This window comes from Electrona antarctica (genome assembly GCF_951216825.1).
Source record: "Electrona antarctica genome assembly, contig: scaffold_119, whole genome shotgun sequence".
NCBI lineage: Eukaryota > Metazoa > Chordata > Actinopteri > Myctophiformes > Myctophidae > Electrona > Electrona antarctica.
Genome location: NW_027637418.1, coordinates 341,397 through 362,198, shown reverse-complemented (window position 1 = coordinate 362,198; position 20,802 = coordinate 341,397). Strand labels below are relative to the sequence as shown.

The 20,802-nt window shown below is 43.5% G+C and overlaps 1 protein-coding gene across 3 annotated transcripts; it reads right to left on the bottom strand.

Annotated features, from left to right (window-relative positions):
- Positions 1 to 7,578: 7,578 nt before the first annotated feature.
- LOC306918950 (uncharacterized protein) lies at positions 7,579 to 19,122 on the bottom strand. 3 transcript variants are annotated; one of them, XM_079531786.1, is made up of 5 exons: positions 18,846 to 19,122; positions 17,984 to 18,121; positions 12,019 to 12,450; positions 11,684 to 11,881; positions 7,579 to 9,175 (listed from the first exon to the last, which is right to left on the bottom strand). In XM_079531786.1, the coding sequence occupies exons 2-5, from the start codon at positions 18,087 to 18,089 to the stop codon at positions 8,643 to 8,645; spliced, it is 1,269 nt and encodes a 422-aa protein (XP_079387912.1). In that variant the 5' UTR covers positions 18,090 to 18,121; positions 18,846 to 19,122; the 3' UTR covers positions 7,579 to 8,642. The 3 variants fall into 3 exon arrangements, with proteins under 3 accessions (XP_079387912.1, XP_079387914.1, XP_079387913.1); XM_079531788.1 differs by lacking the exon at positions 17,984 to 18,121; XM_079531787.1 differs by lacking the exons at positions 17,984 to 18,121; positions 18,846 to 19,122 and adding an exon at positions 17,879 to 17,938.
- Between the last annotated feature and the right edge of the window lie 1,680 nt (positions 19,123 to 20,802).

Genomic DNA, 20,802 nt, shown 5'->3' with positions numbered 1-20,802 from the left:
CCTCTGCTGTATCTGATCTAAACTAACAATGTTCATGAATAATTGACAATAAAGCTAACTAAAACAAGTCTGTTACTGTATGCATTGAAGTTGCACTGCTATTGTGCATTGGAAGTGTTCACTATATATTGTTGCTGTCCTTGTAGTTCCATATTTTAAAAATGGTATCTATCTACTACACACCGTTTTCCCCTGCTCTGACATGGTTCTACCACTAGATGGCAGTGTTTACCTACCAATGCCTTTAAAACAATGGTTTTCAACCTTTTTCATATATATAAGGTCCGTTATTTATTCAGCATTTGAGCCACAGACCACCATGTGATGACATTTAGCCTCTCAGACCCATTTGAGCCACGGACCACCATGTGATGACATTTAGCCTCTCAGACCCATCTGAGCCACAGACCACCATGTGATGACATTTAGCCTCTCAGACCCATTTGAGCCACGGACCACCATGTGATGACATTTAGCCTCTCAGACCCATCTGAGCCACGGACCACCATTTGATGACATTTAGCCTCTCAGACCCATTTGAGCCACGGACCACCATGTGATCACATTTAGCCTCTCAGACCCATCTGAGCCACGGACCACCATTTGATGACATTTAGCCTCTCAGACCCATTTGAGCCACGGACCACCATTTGATGACATTTAGCCTCTCAGAGACTCAGACCCATTTGAGCCACGGACCACCATTTGATGACATTTAGCCTCTCAGACCCATTTGAGCCATGGACCACCATCTGATGACATTTAGCCTCTCAGACCCATTTGAGCCACGGAACCACCGTTTGATGACATTTAGCCTCTCAGACCCATTTGAGCCACGGACCACCATCTGATGACATTTAGCCTCTCAGACCCATTTGAGCCACGGACCACCATCTGATGACATTTAGCCTCTCAGACCCATTTGAGCCACGGACCACCATTTGATGACATTTAGCCTCTCAGACCAAAACTAAAGAATATGTTGTGGTTGAATATGATTTTGTACACAGATACATGCTGTATTGATGTTGGTACCATTAGGAGAGATAACAGGCAAACGTTGATCAAAATAAACTATTCTTCTATACATTATTAAATTGTGTAGACTTCTTGTAAATTAAGTAATGCAGGATGTTTAACAATCATTTAACGCTTGAGAGTGTAACATGAAACCAAATGGACCCGTACGGGTCCATTTGGTTTCATTTTACACATTGCATACATGTTGTGTGTTTGTTGTTCGGCTACTTTTCACAGGATTACATTTAGAAAACTTGTGTAATGAGTATATAATAATAATTAGTACTTTTTCTTTTGAAACGTCAAGGATATTTTTATGCCAATACATTAGAACTTTTACTCAATTAAATTGTGAATTCCAGAGTATTTCTACAATACGATAGATATATACTTTTACTTCACACATCTTCAACACATCTTATAATTGGTCCTCATTAATGCTCATTAAAAGATGACACCATTTTTGTCTACTCGGTCTGTGCCTCAGACGAGGGCTGTTGACAGTTCTGAAACCCACCTACCAGTGACATCATCGATGGGGATTCCAAGCTAATAGAAACGGCCAGCTTTCTATTCCTGGAAAGTTAGCATGCTATAATAGAAGCTGTTGTTCTTACACTCAAAAATAATAATAATAAAAAACCCTTGTTTGAAATGACCAAAACTGAAATGACCTACCGATCATGTCATTTAAGTAAAAGAAACATGAGTAGACCTACTTATTCCATCACTGCCAAAATAAAACTGCAAGAAAGAATTAAAATAATACAAACTCATCATTGTGCCTCTTCTGTAAGACTTACCAATGCAACACAAGAGGGCCGTGAGTCTTATCATCTTGGACTGGTGAAGTGACCAGATACAGTACGTTGGTTGTGATATACCTTCTTGTGGTGAGTGACGCAACAATTTGGCTACATGCCAATGTAAATGATGGGAATGATGAAACACCTTTTATTTTCTTGGTGCTGACTAATTCTCACCTTTTTATATTTGTTATGTCTTATAAAGTTTAATATCTGAAATTAAATTAGGTAGGACTAGGCCCATGTGTCAGGAACCCTGACATGTAAACGTTATTTATTTTTTGTTTTGTCATTGGTAGCTGATAATGACACAGGTGGGTCAAACTTTAGGCAAAGTCAGCAGAACAGATGTGTGAAACCTAAATGTCCTCACTGATAGCAGTGTTAGGGTCTGTTTCTCTCATAAACAGACTTTTGAGAAACATGCATCCCTAGACATTGTACTGCTATTGCTATGTGAACACCTCTTCAGGAAACACTACCCTTCCTCTCTGCCTGACCTACTTGTTGTTAACTAGTTGTACGAACGCTTGTTTTCTATTGATGTATTGTTTATTGGATCTTGTTTAGTCGATACACTTAATTGTTTTAGCTCATGCTCATTTGATTTAGCTATTTTGTCTCATCTGTTTAAGGAAATAGGTAGCTGATATATTGCACTTTTACCTTAGCGCTAGGTATACTCTTGGTTGCTTGTTTTTGCAGAAAATGCACTAAAGACTTCTGGTGATTAGTAGTTTTTGTTCCCTACCTATGTTGAATACACTTATTGTAAGTCGCTTTGGATAAAAGCGTCTGCTAAATGACTGTAATGTAATGTAATGTAACATAATGTATATCCAAATGCAGCGTAGAATGTCCACTTACAGCCAAAACATTTTTTTAATCTTCTGCCATGTGCCATTTCAGAGTTCTCAGCAGTCAAAGACGGATTGGGGCCACAATTACAATTTTACAATTACACTTCCAACCTCAGGTTTAATTTGAGATATGGCATGCATAGGTCGCTATAGTAGAACCTAGACTAGAGGTGTTTGAAACATTCAAATGTGTCTCACGCTAATAGTAGTTTTCAGACAAGGGTACACATGGAGAACAAGCTTTATTTATCTTTTGATATCTACATAACAAAACATATTATCAACTCAGTTTATTTTTTCCATGAATCCAGACATTCTAAAGTTTATTTTGATATATGTCATGTTCATATTGGTTCAACAGAGATTTTCTAAAAAATGTAATGGAATGAAAAGGTTACCGCAGGCTTGTGAATGGGGGTTGGCAGTTAAAGAGTTTTAACCCACTGAAACTCCTGTCACAGTATTTACAACTATAAGGTTTTTCTCCCATGTGGACACGCTGGTGTAACTTCAGCTTAGATGACGTACTGAACCTCTTTTTTTTTCCCTTCAGTGTGAATAGGCTGGTGTTCCTTCAATTGAGCTGACGTAATAAAACTCTTGTCACACAGGTTTTACTCCAGTGTGGACAAGCTGGTGTCTCTTCAGAGTACTTGACTGATTAAAACTCTTGTCACACACTTGACAGTGGAAAGGTTTTTCTCCAGTGTGGATAAGCTGGTGTGTCTTCAGAGTACTTGACTGAGTAAAACTCTTGTCACACAGTTTACAGCGGAAAGGGTTTTCTCCAGTGTGGACAAGCATGTGTTCCTTCAATTGACCTGGCCGAATGAAACTCCTGTCACACAGTTTACAGTGGAAAGGTTTTTCTCCAGTGTGGATATGCTGGTGTGCCTTCAGCGTAGATGACAAATTGAAAGTATTGTCACAATGTTCGCATTGAAAAAGATTTTCTCCAGTGTGGACAAGCTGGTGTCTCTTCAGAGTACTTGACTGAGTAAAACTCTTGTCACACAGTTTACAGCGGAAAGGTTTCTCTCCAGTGTGGAAAGGCTGGTGTGTCTTCAGAGTACTTGACTTTGTAAAACTCTTGTCACACAGTTTACAGTGGAAAGGTTTTTCTCCGGTGTGGACATGCTGGTGTGCCTTCAGCGTAGATGATGAATCGAAAGTCCTGTCACAATGTTCACAATTGTGTTTGTCTCTAGTGTGGACAAGCTGGTGTCTCTTCAGAGTACCTGACTGAGTAAAACTCATGTCACACAGTTTACAGCGGAAAGGTTTTTCTCCAGTGTGTAAAAGCTCGTGTGTCTTCAGAGTGCTTGACTGATTAAAACTCCTGTCACACAGTTTACAGTGGAAATGTTTTTCTCCAACGTGGATACGCTGGTGTCTATTCAGGTCGCTTAACCCTTTGAAACCCTTGTCACAGTGTGAACAGTGGAAAGGTTTCTCTTCGGTGTGGACACGCTGGTGTGCCTTCAGCTTAGATGATTTATTGAAACTCGTGCCGCAATGTTCGCATTGAAAATGCTTTCTCCCAGTGTGAGTATGCTGGTGTGCGTTCCGCATAGATGACGAATTGAAAGTCTTGTCACAATGTTTACAATTATAACGTTTTTCCCTAGTGTGGACAAGCTGGTGTGTCTTCAGCGTAGATGACAGATTGAAACTCTTGTCACAATGTTTACAATTATAACGTTTTTCCTTAGTGTGGACAAGCTGGTGTGTCTTCAATTGATCTGACCGAATGAAACTCTTGTCACAGTGTTTACAGTGGAAGGGTTTTTCTCCAGTGTGGACAAGCATGTGTGTCTTCAGGTGATGTGACTGATTGAAACTCTTGTCACAATGTTCGCATTGAAAAGGTTTTTCTCCAGTGTGAACACGCTGGTGTCTCTCCAGGACAGTTAACCCTCTGAAGCTCTTTCCACACAGTTCACAGTGGAAAGGTTTTTCTCCAGTGTGGACAAGCATGTGTGTCTTCACATGACCTGACCGTTTGAAGCTCTTGCCACACAGTTTACAGCGGAAAGGTCTTTCTCCGGTGTGGACAACTCCACTTGTCTCCCCGCAATCATCTCCGGTGTCAGATTCAGAACAGTGTGAAGAGAGGAGCTTCTCATCACTAGTGGATTGTTGTGATGGCACCCAGTAGTTTATATAAGCTTGTGTTTTCATGTCTTCAGTTGAGGTGCTGGCTAGAGGCTCTGTGTCTCTGTTTTCATCATCATCATCATCATCACCACCACCACCGTCGTCATCATCGTCATCATCATCTCCTTCACTAGTCCACGTTGAGGCTTCAGCCCTCCGTGTTGTTTCTAGTAGCTCCTCGTGTTCCTTTTTAATCTGTGGAGATGGCTCTGGTTCGTCCTGGACCAGACTGGAGCTCCTCTCATGTTGTGGAGGTTGTGCTTCGTCCTTGACCAGACTGGAGCTCCTCTCCTGATGTTGTTCAGGGGGAAACTCCTCTTCACTCACAGAGAGGTGCAGGGAGTCTAGAAAAAAAGATACAATGAGAGAACCATGAATACATATAGAGACAATGTGACACGTTAGCTTGTAGAACTAAACCGCCACCACTGACTCCGCCGCTGTGGCTCCCCTGCTAGTCTCTCGAGACAGACTGTGGACTCACGTCAACGAGTCTGTTCAAAATATGCATCACTGGCCTACAAGTAGACTAGGAAGCCAACCGCGCTTTACCAAATCACATTTAGTGGGAGGGATTTACATGTGTGTGTTCGCTTTGTAATGTCGTCCTACTGGAAACAAACCCAAATTCATTCAACATGGCTTCCTCTGCGCAAAGTACGGTTTGTGGAGACGATTTACAGTTTGGACCAATGTTGCGGTCTCCAAACAAAGTATGTATGATAACAAGTGGCTCAAACTGGAGACCCCAACATAAGGACAGACATCACAAAGTGGACAAGTTTTAACGGTTTTTATTAACCACTTCCCCACAGGAGCATTAAACCAACAAACAAAATATCAAACAAAACACATGTTACTGTTAGGTACTTTACCAACTCAGGAGAACAAAGGAGACCTGGAGATGGCGGCCAAAACAGGAGAATGAGGGGGGGCCCAGGCCACCCCCTATAGGGACGTCGAAGCCGTTTCCCCCCTCCCCTAACTTAAACCAATTAACTAATAACAACGAAAACTATAACTGCCGGCCATCCCCAGGCCAAACTAAACTAAATTAAGTTTAACTGCAAAGTATTGGCGTGGCTTGGGACTGAGCTGTTGCTGGGTCTGTGTCTGCCTTGACACTGAGCTGGCATGGCTTTTATAGCAGAGGGCTGCAGCAGAGGATGATTGGGGAATCTGCTGCAGGTGTGCCAGCCTGGGTGTGTCAGTCTGAGTTGGGAAGAGAGACAAGATTAGGCACAGACAATGATTGAATGACTTGAGTGTGTGTGTGTGTGAGTGATGTCATGGCCACACGCAACACCCCCACCATATGATGGTGAATACCGGGAGTGCAACGTGAGGTGATTCACTCATCAGAAAAAGAGCGTGACAATGTGTCGGCCAGGACATTATCCTTGCCACGGATATGCCTGATCTCCACATTGAAATACTGCATGAAAATAGACCACCTCATTAACCTTCGATTTGTGTTCCGCATCTGGTTCAGGAAAACGAGAGGGTTGTGCACATTATAGTTAAGAGGAATTTGTTACCACTCTTAGTGCGAGGCAAAGGCCCAACACAATCAATTTGCACATGCTCGAACGGTTCACCAATAACAGGGATTGGATAAAGTGGGTATGGAGAGATGAACTGCTTTTTAGCCACCTGGCATACATGACACGTTTTGCAATGTTGACGCACATCACCCTTTAGGCCTGGCCAGAAAAAGTACCGCAAGATAAGATCAAAAGTCTTGTTAATCCCCAGGTGACCAGAAAGTGGGTTATCATGTGCTAGTTTCAACACCTCACCTCGGTATGTCTGAGGGATAACAATCTGTTCCACCACCCCCCAAACATCATGGCCAGACAGCCGCGGAGGTGTCCACTTACGCATGAGCACCTCGCTTTTCAGGAAAAGCCCTGTTGACAAATCTTCCAACGCCTCTCCTGAAACAACGCTTTCAAAGAGAGGAGCTAGTGTCGCATCCCGTTTTTGATCAGCAACTAGCTGCTCACGTGACAGGCATATTTGCGAGTCAATTTGAGGCAAAACAACAGAACGGGTAGGGGTCCCTGGAGAGGCAGGTGGAGCAGCTGAACAGTCAACCAGAAAACTGTCAGACAGCTCCACCTCAGCCTCCAGCTTCTGACGCTCAGCCATTGCCTGTGTCATGGCACAGACTGAAAACACTTTGGGAAATTTCAATGCCAAATCGTCAAGAGTTCTCCGGCAGAGGAACAGCAATTACCTCTGGATTAATGAGCATTTTACCACCAGCCAAATCATTGCCCAAGAGAAGAGTCACCCACTCGATTGGGAGTTGAGCACGGAGCCCCACCTTAACACACCCCTTGACCAAATCAGAATCAAGAAAAATGTTATGGAGCGGCAGGCCCACGAACTGCATATCAAACCCCCTCACCAGCACATCAGATTTAACTGCAGACTTTTCTGAAAATGGCAACACGTGCTCTAGAATTACAGACTGATTGGACGCAGTGTCCCTGATGATATCAACAGGTACCTTAGGGCCCCCCTCTGTCAGAGAGACAAAACCTTTCATCAGAAAAGGCTTAAATTCAGGGTCAGGAATGCGCACCGGCTCTACTGCAACAGGTGGCACTGAGGAAGACTGACTTTTAATCAAAGCAACAGTTTTAGGTCCAAACTTGCAGTCTCAATTAAGACATGGACAGGAACAACACTCGACAAAGGGCAAATAAAAACAAACCATTTTATGGAAATGATAAAAATTAATTTTATTTGTTCAAATACCCTGTCGGACAGGTTTCATTCTTCATACCAAACGTTTACAAAGCATGCACATCCAAGACATGCAGTCCTAGACGCGAGACAATGGATACAAGATTGGATAGCAATTTCTATTTTTATCATTTACTATAGTCCTACTAGACCCCAAGAAATTACATCTTACCACAAAAGATCACAGGATCTACTGAATGTGTCAAACTGACATATTGAGCCATACAATGAGGCTTCCCCCCAGTAGGCTACCTTCACATTCAGTAGATCCTGTGATCTTTTGTGGCCAGATGTAATTTATTGGGGTCTAGTAGGACCATAGTAAATAATACAAATATAAATAGCTATAACATTTTGTATAAATAAAAAAGAATACATATTTAGCTCCATGCTCGAATGGCCTGGCACCTGTCAAAAACAGCAAAAATCGCTAATTCTAAAGAAAAACTGCAAATGAAATTACGACTAATCTTTTACTTACAACCTAAAACATGAACCTTGGTTGAAAAAGTTATCCTTTAAGTACATTTGTATGCCCGATACTTTTGTACTTTTACTCAAGTCAATTTTGATGAAAGCAATAGAATACACCCGCACACTGTATTTGTTCGATACATGAGTATTTTCTTATTTAATGAAGCAACGTTTTGGTCCCTCCGGACCTTCCTCAGGCAATGACTCAAGTCAATTTTGAATTCTATTTGTAACAGAGTATTTCTACATTACAGTATTTATACTTGTATTTAGGTAAAACATTTACATTTTCCACCACTGCTGGTCTTCGTGTCACACTGTTCACAGTGATAGGGTTTCTATTGCACATGTGTGGGCTCATGAAGCTCTAGGCTGCGTTTCGTAATAAATGCCTTTCCACATAACTCAGTGGAATGGTTTAAAGCCTGTGTGAACACGCATGTGAGTTTGCAAACCGCTAGGGCGACTAAAAGACTTCCCACACTGGTCACATTCATAGGGTTTCTCATCTGTGTGAGTTATCTGGTGTTCTTGTAAGTTGGAAATAGTAGTGAAGCTTTTCTCGCACTGATCACAACAAAAAGTGTTTGTCACACAGTTCACAGTGGTACGGCTTCTCCCCTGTGTAGATGCGCCGATGGACCTTCAGATCGCCTTTTGTATAACAACGCCTCCCACATTGTTCACAAGAGAAGGGTGTCTCTCCTGTGTGAACGCTCTGGTGTGTTTTAAGATTCTCTTTCTGAATGAACTTTTTTCCACAATGGTCACAACTGTGGGGTTTCTCTCCAGTGTGAATTAGCTGGTGTCTTTTAAGGTGGTACATTACACCGAAGTGTTTTCCACACAGTTCACACGGGTACGGCTTCTCGCCTGTGTGAACTTGCTGGTGTTTTTTAAGGTTGTGCCCATTACTGAAGTTTTTTCCACACTGGTCACAACTGTGGGGTTTCTCTCCAGTGTGAATTTGCTGGTGTTTTTTAAGGTGTTTTTTATTACTGAAGTTTTTTCCACACTGGTCACAGGAGTGGCAGATTGCTTTATCCAAGCTTCTTTGTTCATTCACAGCTGACAGGACAGGGACGCCAGACTGGTGATGCAACGCTGTATTGAAAACAAAGACAAAGGGAAATGGTTGAGAGGAAGAAATATTCTGTTATTTAGGCCTTTAAAAGGTTATATTGTTTAAATTAATATGCATGCCATATTCAAGACCAGTGTTTGGCAGTAACGAGTCACTAGTAATATATTACTGTGATACAATTACTTTCCCCAGTAACAAGTAGTATAACGATACAGTAATAGCATATTTCTCTGCCAAAACATGCTGCGTTACTCCATTTGTTTGGTTCATTCATTCAGATATGCACTCATAGAAGCAAGTTGTCGCATGGCATGCAAAAATGCGCCGGAAGGCAAAGCTCTCTGTCTACCGAGCAATCTTTGTTCCTACTCTCACCTATGGTCATGAAGAGTGGGTCATGAAAGTAAAATAAAAAAGCCCTAAAGACGCGTATAGACCAAGGGGCCAGTGAGGCACTCCAACGTTGAAGCACTGGGCCCTAGTGGTAAGAGGAGGGACTACAGGCGGACCCCGGGAAACCCTGTGCAGCTGGGCTTTAACATTGAGCGCTCGGTTGCACTTCCGCATTGGACCACCAAAATTTGGTGGTCCACCGTCCAATGCGGAAGTAGACGTTTTGAGACGGTCCTTCCGGGTGCTTCAAAACGCCACTGAGCAACTTCCACTGACATGAATACCGGAGGGGGCGGAGCTTCGCGCCAGATCAGTCTCTATCCTTTTATATACTCTATGGTATACACGTCCAAGCCCACCTGTGGTTTGATTAGAAAAGACGTATACACGTCCAAGGCCAAAATTGTCTCTAACCACTGCATGTCAATAAGTACAATACTCATCTAAATGTGAGGAGAAAGCGCTATATAGTTGGGTCATTTTTTTTTGGGTTCTGTGACTGCAGAGAGCAAATTAAGGTCCGTTTCTCAATGGATTTGTCATCTAGGAGGGTTATTAAACAAATGTGGCTGGGGTGTACATTTTAAAAGGGTGGGGAAATTCTTTAGAGCCCAAAATGGCTACCACCAGCTATTCCAACAAATTTTTCAATGGTTTGGCCTCTAGTGATGTGTAGAACTTGTTTTCTGTGACTTCTTGGGCTGAGGAATCCATAATTGATGTTAATTTAATGATTTAACCTGTTTTTGCATTTCTTATCCAAGATGGCCACCAAATATCTTTATATTTCTCAACATTGTCGTAGAACCTTCATATTAGGCTCAAATGAATAAAAAATACGTGATAGACAGGGAGGAAATGTTAATGTCCATAGACTTGGCTGGCTCTAAAGTGCTCTAAACAAACATTGTAATATCATCAAAGTCCATAGACTTGGCTGGCAAAAACATTACATCATAAGGGCTCTAAACAAACATTAAAGTCCATAGACTTGGCCTGCTCTAAACAAACATAATATATTCAAAGTCCATAGACTTGGCTGGCTCTAAAGTGCTCTAAACAAACATTATAATATCCTCAAAGTCCATAGACTTGGCTGGCTCTAAAGTACTCTAAACAAACATTGTAATATCCTCAAAGTCCATAGACTTGGCTGGCTCTAAAGTACTCTAAACAAACATTGTAATATCCTCAAAGTCCATAGACTTGGCTGGCTCTAAAGTACTCTAAACAAACATTGTAATATCTTCAAAGTCCATAGACTTGGCTGGCAAAGACAATAGCCTATGTCTCAAAACACTGGCCTACATTTAAATTATTGTCAATTAAATAAATATGAATTAGAAATTAAGACAAATACTGACAATGCTACTGATTGGTTCATTCTTCATTGGCTTGCAGTTAGTTATTGCACATAGCCAAAATGCAATAATAATAATAGGCTGGTCAGGATGGGGAAAACAAGTTAGGTTAGTATTATTCCTTCTAGCCCTGGTCCTCTCTCTCTTTACTGTGTGTGTGTGTGTGTGTGTGTGTGTGTGTGGGACTGGGAGGGAGGGAGGAGAGAAGGGACTTCAAGGCAGGCAGAGGGTGCTGTGCTCTGTGTCTACTCCTCCGGTGTTACAGGGAGACACGCAGCTAAGCTATATACATCCGGATTTTCAAAGAGTGGTTGTTGCACTTGTTTGCGCATTTATGACATATAATAATCGTCCGTTTTTTTATCAATTATTATCTTTTACCACCGATACCGATATTAATACAAAATATGAATATCGAAGCCGATAATCGACCGTGGCCGATTATCGTGCCCATAAGTCCTTTCATGAGCGGCCCTCCTAAAAACATTCTGCCCATGTCAAAAAGTTGACTTAAACGCACATTTTGGAATGTAACAAGCATTCTGATAGGCTGAGGACATATAGAATGCAACAAGCATTCGGATAGGCTGAGGACATAGAATGTAACAAGCATTTTGATTGGCATAGGCAATAAGGCACAATGAAGCAACAGTATTACGAGAGTAGAGTTAGACACAAATGTCAATTTGACCAAAAGATGACCATAGCCAAATATGCTACGAAGCTAACAACATGCAGGTGTGTATGAACGTGCCGCCATGGGGCAGAGATTACCTAGTGGTTTGGACATCTGGTTAGGGAGGCCCTCGATGCACGTCTCACTGAAAGGAGACCCCCGGGCAGACAAAGGATGAGAGGGAGGAATTATATCTGCTGGGAACGCCTCGGGATCCCCCAGAATGAAGTTACAAATGTTGCTCTGGAGAGGGAAGTCTGGAGCTCTCTGGAGGAGCTGTTGCCCCCACGACCCAACTACGGATAAGCGGTTGAAGATGGATGGATGGAGTTAGACACAAATGTCAATTTGACAAAAAAAAAAAGACATTAGCCAATTATGCTACGAGGCTAACGACCTGCAGGTGTGTACTGTGTATGAAGGTGGAGCTTACCTGCGGGCAGGTAGGAGGTGCCGCTGTACGCGGGCGGGAATTGCTGAGGCCAGGCTGGGCTGTAGCGTATCATATCCTGAGCCACGCCCCCCGGGCACAGGGCCGCCGGTTCGGCCTTCAGGTAAGGCCCCGGCTCGGCGGGCCGCAAGGTGTCATAGGCGTAGCGCTGGAGCAGGTAAGAGTCATAGTGCAGCTCCGGTCCAGAGTATTGCGATACGGGGTCATTGGCGGGGGGGCGGCGGGCGCCGTGTGGGTCACTGTGGTGCCTGAGCAGGGAAGAGGCGCCGAGTGCCGATATGTCGTCGCTGGCCCACGACGACATGTCGTAGCCGGGGGGGCAGTGGGCGTTGTATGGTGTGTCGGTGTGGTGCTCATGGTGTCCTCCAGGGGGCGACGTCACGCCCAGGTGCTGCTCGGCCCACAGGGACAGATCTGACAGACCACATGAGAATTAAACCCTAACCCAGACCAGCGCGTCAACAGATCTGACAGAACACAGGAGAATGGGCACACACGCCATTTTGGAAAGAACTTGGGCCCCTTCCCTACTTCCTTCACAGGTGTTACCGATTATACTAATGAAGGGTCTGTTCCATTCTGGTTAAACAGAGTCAGGGTGGTGCTATTGTGCATGTTGGCTCACTGGCAACACTCTGCTACACCAGTGGGTCTCAAAGGGATCTTGAGTAGGTTCCAAATGGTCCCGTACAGGTGTGAAACTCTGAGAGTGTACAAATGGAACCAAATGGATCCGTAAGGGTTTCCATTTGTATACTCTCAGAGTCATGGGGGTCCTTGAAATAAAATAAAAAAGGTTGAGAACCACTGCACACTAAATGGAACAGATCCTTAATTAGTATTATCGGTAACACCTGTGAAGGAAGTAGGAAAGCGGCCCAGAAGTAGGAAGAGTATAAGTCTGTGTGCATAGAGCCCATTAAACCCTAACCAAGACCAGTGCATCTTCATCAGATCTGACAGACCGCAGGAGAATTAAACCCTAACCCAGACCAGTGCATCTTCATCAGATCTGACAGACCACAGGAGAATTAAACCCTAACCCAGACCAGTGCATCTTCATCAGATCTGACAGACCACAGGACAATTAAACCCTAACCCAGACCAGTGCATCTTCATCAGATCTGACAGACCACAGGACAATTAAACCCTAACCCAGACCAGTACATCTTCATCATATCTGACAGACCAGATAAGAGGATAATTAAACCACTTGAACGTCGAGTAGTGGAGTCACTCAAGGCTTGTGTAGCGGACCTCTTCTACTGCAGCGTAATTCCTTATACTACTCGTTACTGGAAAAAGTAATAATATTACAGAAATATGTAACTAGTAACTCGTTACTGCCCAACACTGTTCACAAGTACCCTAATCAAGAATGAAACTACAATGATGATCATTGATTAACTACATTTGTATAAGGTTGCAGTTGGGACGCCAAAAGGGGCAGGGCCGTATTGATACTTTAACTCAAACCAGTAAGACGCCCTCAGGGCGAGAAGTGACCTCGCCCAAAAGTGCCTTGCGTGCACGCATCCGCCTGGGTGACAGCAGACTGCTAGACGAGCACTGGCAATTCTCTTTGGTGAGACCACCTGCCGCGCAAAGTCAAAATAAAGTTTTCTTTCATCTAAAATATCACGTGCGCAAATGTTTTGGATTGCGTCATCGCGAGGAGACGTACAACACAACACAACACAGCACTGACCTGTGTACTAGTGTTGCGCTCACGCAAGAGAGAGAGAGAGAGGTGACGGTCCCTCGGATGAAATCATGAACATATAAGAATTAAGCCCAACACTTATACACATACGTGACATGACATAGGCCGCCGCCTATCTGTTTCGGAACGGTTCACTTCTCCATTCGAAATGAATGAATCTCTGCATGTTCTCATTTTAGTTTCGATTGTGCCTATACTTCGACTTTGTTGCACGGCGGCGGTACCGCACACCCAAAATAGCCGCTCTACAAGCTCACAACACGTCCGCATTGTGAGCTTACACAGTGTGTAGTGTGTGTGAGCTAGCTAGCTAACTGTTTTGTCTTTTAACCTGTAGCACTAGCTAGCTATCAGGCAAATATTGAAGTTATTAAAAAAGAAGCCTATCCATCATTGCCGTAGGAATGAAATAAAAAATAAAATAAACTCCCTACCTACTCAGCCCAAAAATGACAGCCAATCGGAGACCAAAGTATTATTTTGCATGGCCTGAGGTCAGATAAACATATGGAATGTCAGAACATGTCAGCTCCATATATGGAGATCTAAGGATGGCAGCGGGGGCAGTGTCTTGAGTGTACAGGGTTTGATGAGGTCTTATGATGAAGACTGGATATTCTAGTTAGAAATGCTGTTCTTTCACTTAATTTTTTAACTACTTTTTGTGCCATATACTTCCTCCTGAAAGCTTGTTCCAAAATACACCCCATGGATTCCTTAGCTTCAAAGTCGAGCCCGCTAGAACCGTAGTAATCGTAGGATTAAATTAATCGTGAAGCCCGCCAGAACCGTAGACTACGTTTTCCAGGGTTTATATTCTTTAATCCATGTTTTGATCGGATTGCATCGGTATAGCTGCTTTTTCCAACGGCCGACAGCAGGTGCTGTGATACTTTTTTCACCACCAACCGAGAGAACAACAGCCGGTCAAGACACCACACACAGGATTTTGTCATTGTAACATCCGGTTATGGATATTTGGCTCTTCAAAATAAGGGTTGCACGCGATAAAACATTGGCAATGCGCGATAGATAGATTAATTAATCCTGGTGGTCAAGCGGTTAAAGCATGATGAAATTTGGAAATGTTTGCCTTATATTGGTTGTCTATGGTGTGGTATACAAAAATGGCCATAACTTTTTCCGGCAGAGCAGACCTCTCATTCTGTGGACCTTAATGACCAAGTGAATAGATAAAATAAAATACAAATAAACAAATAAAACAAATAAAAAGTATTTCATGACATCACAGGTTAATCCAGACCCACAGGAACGCGCCCAGGGTGCCGGCCCGATTCCGGCGAGCTGCCCCGCGTCCGAAACGGTTGAGAAATGACCGTGTGGGGGTCCCTCTACTGTACCCTCTGTACTGTACTGTAACTGTACTGGCACACCCAAAATCACCATATATACAGTTAATATGTGCATGTGTGTTTGTGTGTGTGTGTTAGGTTGCACACAGGTGGTGAAAAACAACCATGCTGTTTTCGTGCTCAGACGCACCCAGCCACCCACACACAGCTCCATAAGGGCACCACTCAAAAACAAGCCAAAACAAGCCCAAAAACATGGCCATATAATCCTAATTAAAAAAATATTTTATGCATTTGTCATTATAAATACTATAGGCCCTCATTTATCAACCGTGCATAGGCCAAAATATGGGTGTACGCCGAAATTACCGCAATGTTCGGCATTTACGATTTGCGCCAAAGTTTGAAATTGATCGTGTGCCAAGATAGAAATCGCGTCTGGTCGAGAGCTGTCGTACGCTTTGTCCTCACCTGTTTTTCTGTCATAGAACAGCGGAGCAGCATTGTTTGACCAGCTGAGAGGCTGTCACAGGCATCTAAACATATGTAGGCTATTCACTCCTAAAATGTTTATATACAACTGTATAGGTATGGGCTAAATGTAAAAAAAAAAGTAAAAGAATACATCAACGATGTGTCTTTGTGTCATATGAAATTAGTAGGAGATTTCCAACTTTACAAGCAAGCAATTAAAAACAATGTTGCAAGGTATGCTAAGCCATTTAAACAGTGTTTTGCATGAGCTCATACATGCGAGGATTTGGGCTGAAATATTTGTGCTGAAATATTTCCATGACGGGACGTTGGAGAGTACTATAGTGCAGTGGTGCAGCTGCGGAGAGTCCCAACGTGGGTAGCCTACTGTAGCCTAATCTACAGCAGGCCGATGTCTTTCTGGAGTTACGGTATGTGCAATCTCCTCCTCGTTTAATAAACCTGACGCGTCGCTCGAATGCCAAATGTACCGTGCCAGCGCAAGTGGGAACCGCATCGGAGATAGGTAGACTACCCAGCCAGCCCACCACCACCAGTGCCAGCCACATGAGGCTATACGGTTTTGGCTGCACATTCATATATTGACAGTTGACAGCCCCCCCACTGCAGCGACTAGCGACTGCGAGGCAATCTAAATAGACTCTCGAACGTGCGGTGCATGGTCAGTTGGTCACGGTCGGACCACAGTGATAGAGAGACAGACAGACAGGACAGGAGGAGCACCTATGCAAAACAGCAGCGTGTGTGTGTCTATTTGTTATTTAATTCATGGTTCACAGGTTCAGGTTTTCGTTCACTAATATAGCTTGTTGTATATTAAATTAAAAATACTTTAATAATTTAATATACAACTAACAACACACAGTGACAGTTACTTGCAAATTGCGATATGTGCGTGCGTGCGGGTGGGGTGAGGCGGGCAGCAAGGGAAGCGAAGCGAGAGGAGAAACAGACAGGGTAGCCCTACAGCTTTATTTAATTCATGCAGGTTTATTTATTTAAGATACAACAAGTTGCGTGTGCGCGTCTGTGTGTGTGTGTGTGTATGAGAGGGGGCAGCAAGGCAACTTAGGCAAGCGAGGGAAACTTTTTGTTCCTGTAACCATGGTTTCCAGGTCGTATTGCAGTTGTTCATGTCGCAAAAACGAGGGCGAGGCTTGATTCTATAGGGCGTGCCAGATTGATTTCAGCCGTCACATTTATTACTGCTAGGAATGAAATTAGGAAGGATCAGCTGTCTGCGATCACTTTATAAATGCCGACCCGACGTGGGTGTACTACGAAACCTACACTCGAATTTGGGGCGGATTTTACACTCAATTGATAAATGAGGGCCTATGTATGTCTATAATATTGAATATAAATACCATGCATGTCTATAATAATGAATATAAATATTGTGTATGTCTATAGTAATGAATGTTTTGGTCATTTATTATACACTATTACACACATACTTTAGCCAGCGCTTAATAAGTAGAGACACCAGACCGATTATGTCACTCAATGTGATTCACACTCCTCCAAACCTATGTGTATTTATAGTAACGGTATATACATCAAAGAAATATTAGCTTGTTAGATTTTCAAAACAAGCCACTGCATTTTTAAAACAAGACCCTTACAGGAGCCCTCGTACAAGGTTTATTCGACTATGCCTGCACCTCTTAGTACCACAGCACCGCAAAGGCCCTTAAAACAAGGCTCCAGACTTCCCAAAACAAAACTGGTCAGGCTGCTACATGGCCACACTCCCAGAACGACCCTGCCCACTTTGATAGGCTGGAATGGCGTAGGGTTGACGACAGAGTACAGATACACCACCAAGATACCCATGTACCTGTCTAAATACTTCCTTAATGTCAACGAAGTCCACACCCATAACACCAGAGGGAGTTCAACAAACCATATGCAACCCAGATTTGGCACAAACAAGGGACTGAATTATTTTCACTCCTATGCCACCAAAATGTGGAACGCCCTACCAACATGTCATTAATAAATGTGAATCCCTTGACTCCTTCCACGTCCACAGTTAACAGTTTTGTATTGAGTTGTGCTTGAAATGTACTGTAATTCTCCAATCTGTTAATAAATCTTTCAATATATATAAAAAAATATATATATATGTGCAACCTGTGACTCACTATTTCAGTCATAAGTTGGCACCGTGTGTAGTGCAAAAGGCCATATAACCAGAAACATTCCATCCTTCCAGACAATGGAAGTGCATACCTGACTAAATTCTAAAGAAAATATTCTACTGTCCTGGCAGATTGAATGTGTATTATTTATGTTGTACTAGTATTACCTTTATATAACATTTAATCGTGTCTTATTCCACACTGTTGAAGCACAAATCATTTGACTGCCAATAGTGCAGCTAGCAACTGTTGCATCATGTGACAATGAACACCTTCGAGCTGGACAAGAGAGAGACTTGCGGGAGAGACCAGGTCTGGCTGGTCTTCAGGTACCTCCTGTTTAATTGAAACAGGTCTGGCTGAGTCTGGAGAGTTCATCTGCACCTGCTGCTGTCTGGACTCCACAGAGTCTGGAAAGAAACAATTGCAATACCAAAGTTCAGGGTTAATTATTACAAAGGCCTATTCATGCTCCAGTTTTAGGTGATAAGGTGACCACCGCTATCACATATCACCGAAAACTACCACATGATGTCGATGAGCTGCAGTGACGAGCAAACCACCGCTCTCTCCAGCCCTTCTCTCTGTATTTAGCACCAAAACGGTGGTAACCGAGACTCGCTCGGTGGTAACGAGAGAACAAAGGAATGAAATAATAGAGACAGCGACAGAAAGAGAGAGAGACTATATACAATAGGAAAGGAACACAAAAGGACCAGCAATGAATATAATAGCTCTAGTCTAGGCAGATAGGCAGTAGAGAGAGAAAGTAGAAGGATGACAATGGACGGATTTGAAAACAAAAAAGGGGGGAAAACAGAATAAAAGAAAAAAAGACGAAAGAAGAAAACTATAAATAAGTAAAATGTGATGACTTTGAATTGCACAGGAGAGAAAAAAAACTGATATTTTGAGTATACGGTTATAGCATCATTGCTTTTTCAATGATTCATGCAAATTAGCCTCTTCAGAGTGAAGATGTCAGAATCGATACATATACGAGAGTCTAAATCTCAGGCTACATGCAAATGATATGCCGCCTACTACTACTACTACTAATAATAAAAACATTGTTTTCTTTCGTGTTAACTAATACTGGAATCCTTATTGTATAAAAACAAAACGAAAACATACCTTCTACTGGTATAAAACACACGGTGCTACACCTCCAAAGTGGCCGTGGGTATTCCTTGAAGATAGTTTAGTATTAGCGTTAGCATCCACAAAACAAACAGTCTTTGAACTATTCGTGTGTAAATTTAATTCCTCCCGTTTTCACAACGAGCCAGTGTACGTGTCACTGTCTCCACAAATAAGACAGTCTCTGACACAACGAGTTACACAGAGATAGCTTTGTTCCATATAGTTGTATAGAAGGGTTTGTTCACTACAGCCTTCCTCGGCACTGTTTTTTTGGCAAATCTAAGTGAGCAAATATAAGACTTCCGGTGGACGATCTCTTCAAAATAAGAGTCCTCTAGAGTATTGAAAAAAAGATTCATTTGCACATTAAAACTACTCGAAAAATACACACATACTGGCCAAAGCATACTCATTGTGGTGGTACAGACAGGAGAAATTGAACGTTTTTGGAATTTTTGTGCCAGCTTTTAACAGGAGAAGTAAGGTCTGTGGGCTACAAAGCTGTTTAATATGGTGCATACGTCTGTCCTAGAAAATTGCTGAGACACTAATGACACTGATGTGTTGGCTAGATTGAATTTCTCAAGTGCCCGTCTAAATTGTGTGTCCTGCGCGGCTGCTTCTTCAAGCCGTGGGGTGTGGTAGAGGACATCTCCCTGAACGCGTGCGTATGTCACAACAGTTGCCTCGCGGAGGCGTCTTTTGTCCAGTGTCCACTCTGGGTCTGGAAACGGCACAATCTTTACATTTGACAGCAGTAGAAGGTCTGCTGCTCGGAATTTTACACCTCTCCCTCTTAGCGGAGAGTGGGGTGTGGTAGAGGACATCTCCCTGAACGCGTGCGTATGTCACAACAGTTGCCTCGCGGAGCCGTCTTTTGTCCAGCGTCCACTCTGGGTCTGGAAACGGCACAATTTTTACATTTGACAGCAGTAGAAGGTCTGCTGCTCGGAATTTTACACCTCTCCCGCTTAGCGGAGAGTGGGGTGTGGTAGAGGACATCTCCCTGAACGCGTGCGTATGTCACAACAATTGCCTCGCGGAGCCGTCTTTTGTCCAGTGTCCACTCTGGGTCTGGAAACGGCACAATTTTTACATTTGACAGCAGTAGAAGGTCTGCTGCTCGGAATTGTACACCTCTCCCGCTTAGCGGAGAGTGGGGTATGGTAGAGGACATCTCCCTGAACGCGTGCGTATGTCACAACAGTTGCCTCGCGGAGCCGTCTTTTGTCCAGTGTCCACTCTGGGTCTGGACACGGCACAATTTTTACATTTGACAGCAGTAGAAGGTCTGCTGCTCGGAATTTTACACCTCTCCCGCTTAGCAGAGAGTGGGGTGTGGTAGAGGACCTCTCCCTGAACGCGTGCGTATGTCACAACAGTTGCCTCGCGGAGGCGTCTTTTGTCCAGTGTCCACTCTGGGTCTGGAAACGGCACAATCTTTACATTTGACAGCAGTAGAAGGTCTGCTGCTCGGAATTTTACACCTCTCCCGCTTAGCGGAGAGTGGGGTGTGGTAGAGGACATCTCCCTGAACGCGTGCGTATGTCACAACAGTTGCCTCGCGGAGCCGTCTTTTGTCCAGTGTCCACTCTGGGTCTGGAAACGGCACAATTTTTACATTTGACAGCAGTAGAAGGTCTGCTGCTCGGAATTTTACACCTCTCCCGCTTAGCGGAGAGTGGGGTGTGGTAGAGGACATCTCCCTGAACGCGTGCGTATGTCACAACAGTTGCCTCGCGGAGCAGTCTTTTGTCCAGTGTCCACTCTGGGTCTGGACACGGCAATTTTTTACATTTGACAGCAGTAGAAGGTCTGCTGCTCGGAATTTTACACCTCTCCCGCTTAGCGGAGAGTGGGGTGTGGTAGAGGACATCTCCCTGAACACGTGCTTATGTCACAACAGTTGCCTCGCGGAGCCGTCTTTTGTCCAGTGTCCACTCTGGGT

What these genes read in the sequence shown, in the direction of transcription:
- LOC306918950 (XM_079531786.1), bottom strand. Translation starts at nt 18,089, where the DNA reads ATGAACTCTCCAGACTCAGCCAGACCTGTTTCAATTAAACAGGAGGTA. An exon ending in CTCTCTTGTCCAGCTCGAAG is followed by an intron (nt 12,451 to 17,983) that starts GTGTTCATTGTC and finishes GTGGTCTGTCAG; the next exon opens with ATCTGTCCCTGTGGGCCGAG. An exon ending in CCAGATGTCCAAACCACTAG is followed by an intron (nt 9,176 to 11,683) that starts GTAATCTCTGCC and finishes TTTTCAATACAG; the next exon opens with CGTTGCATCACCAGTCTGGC.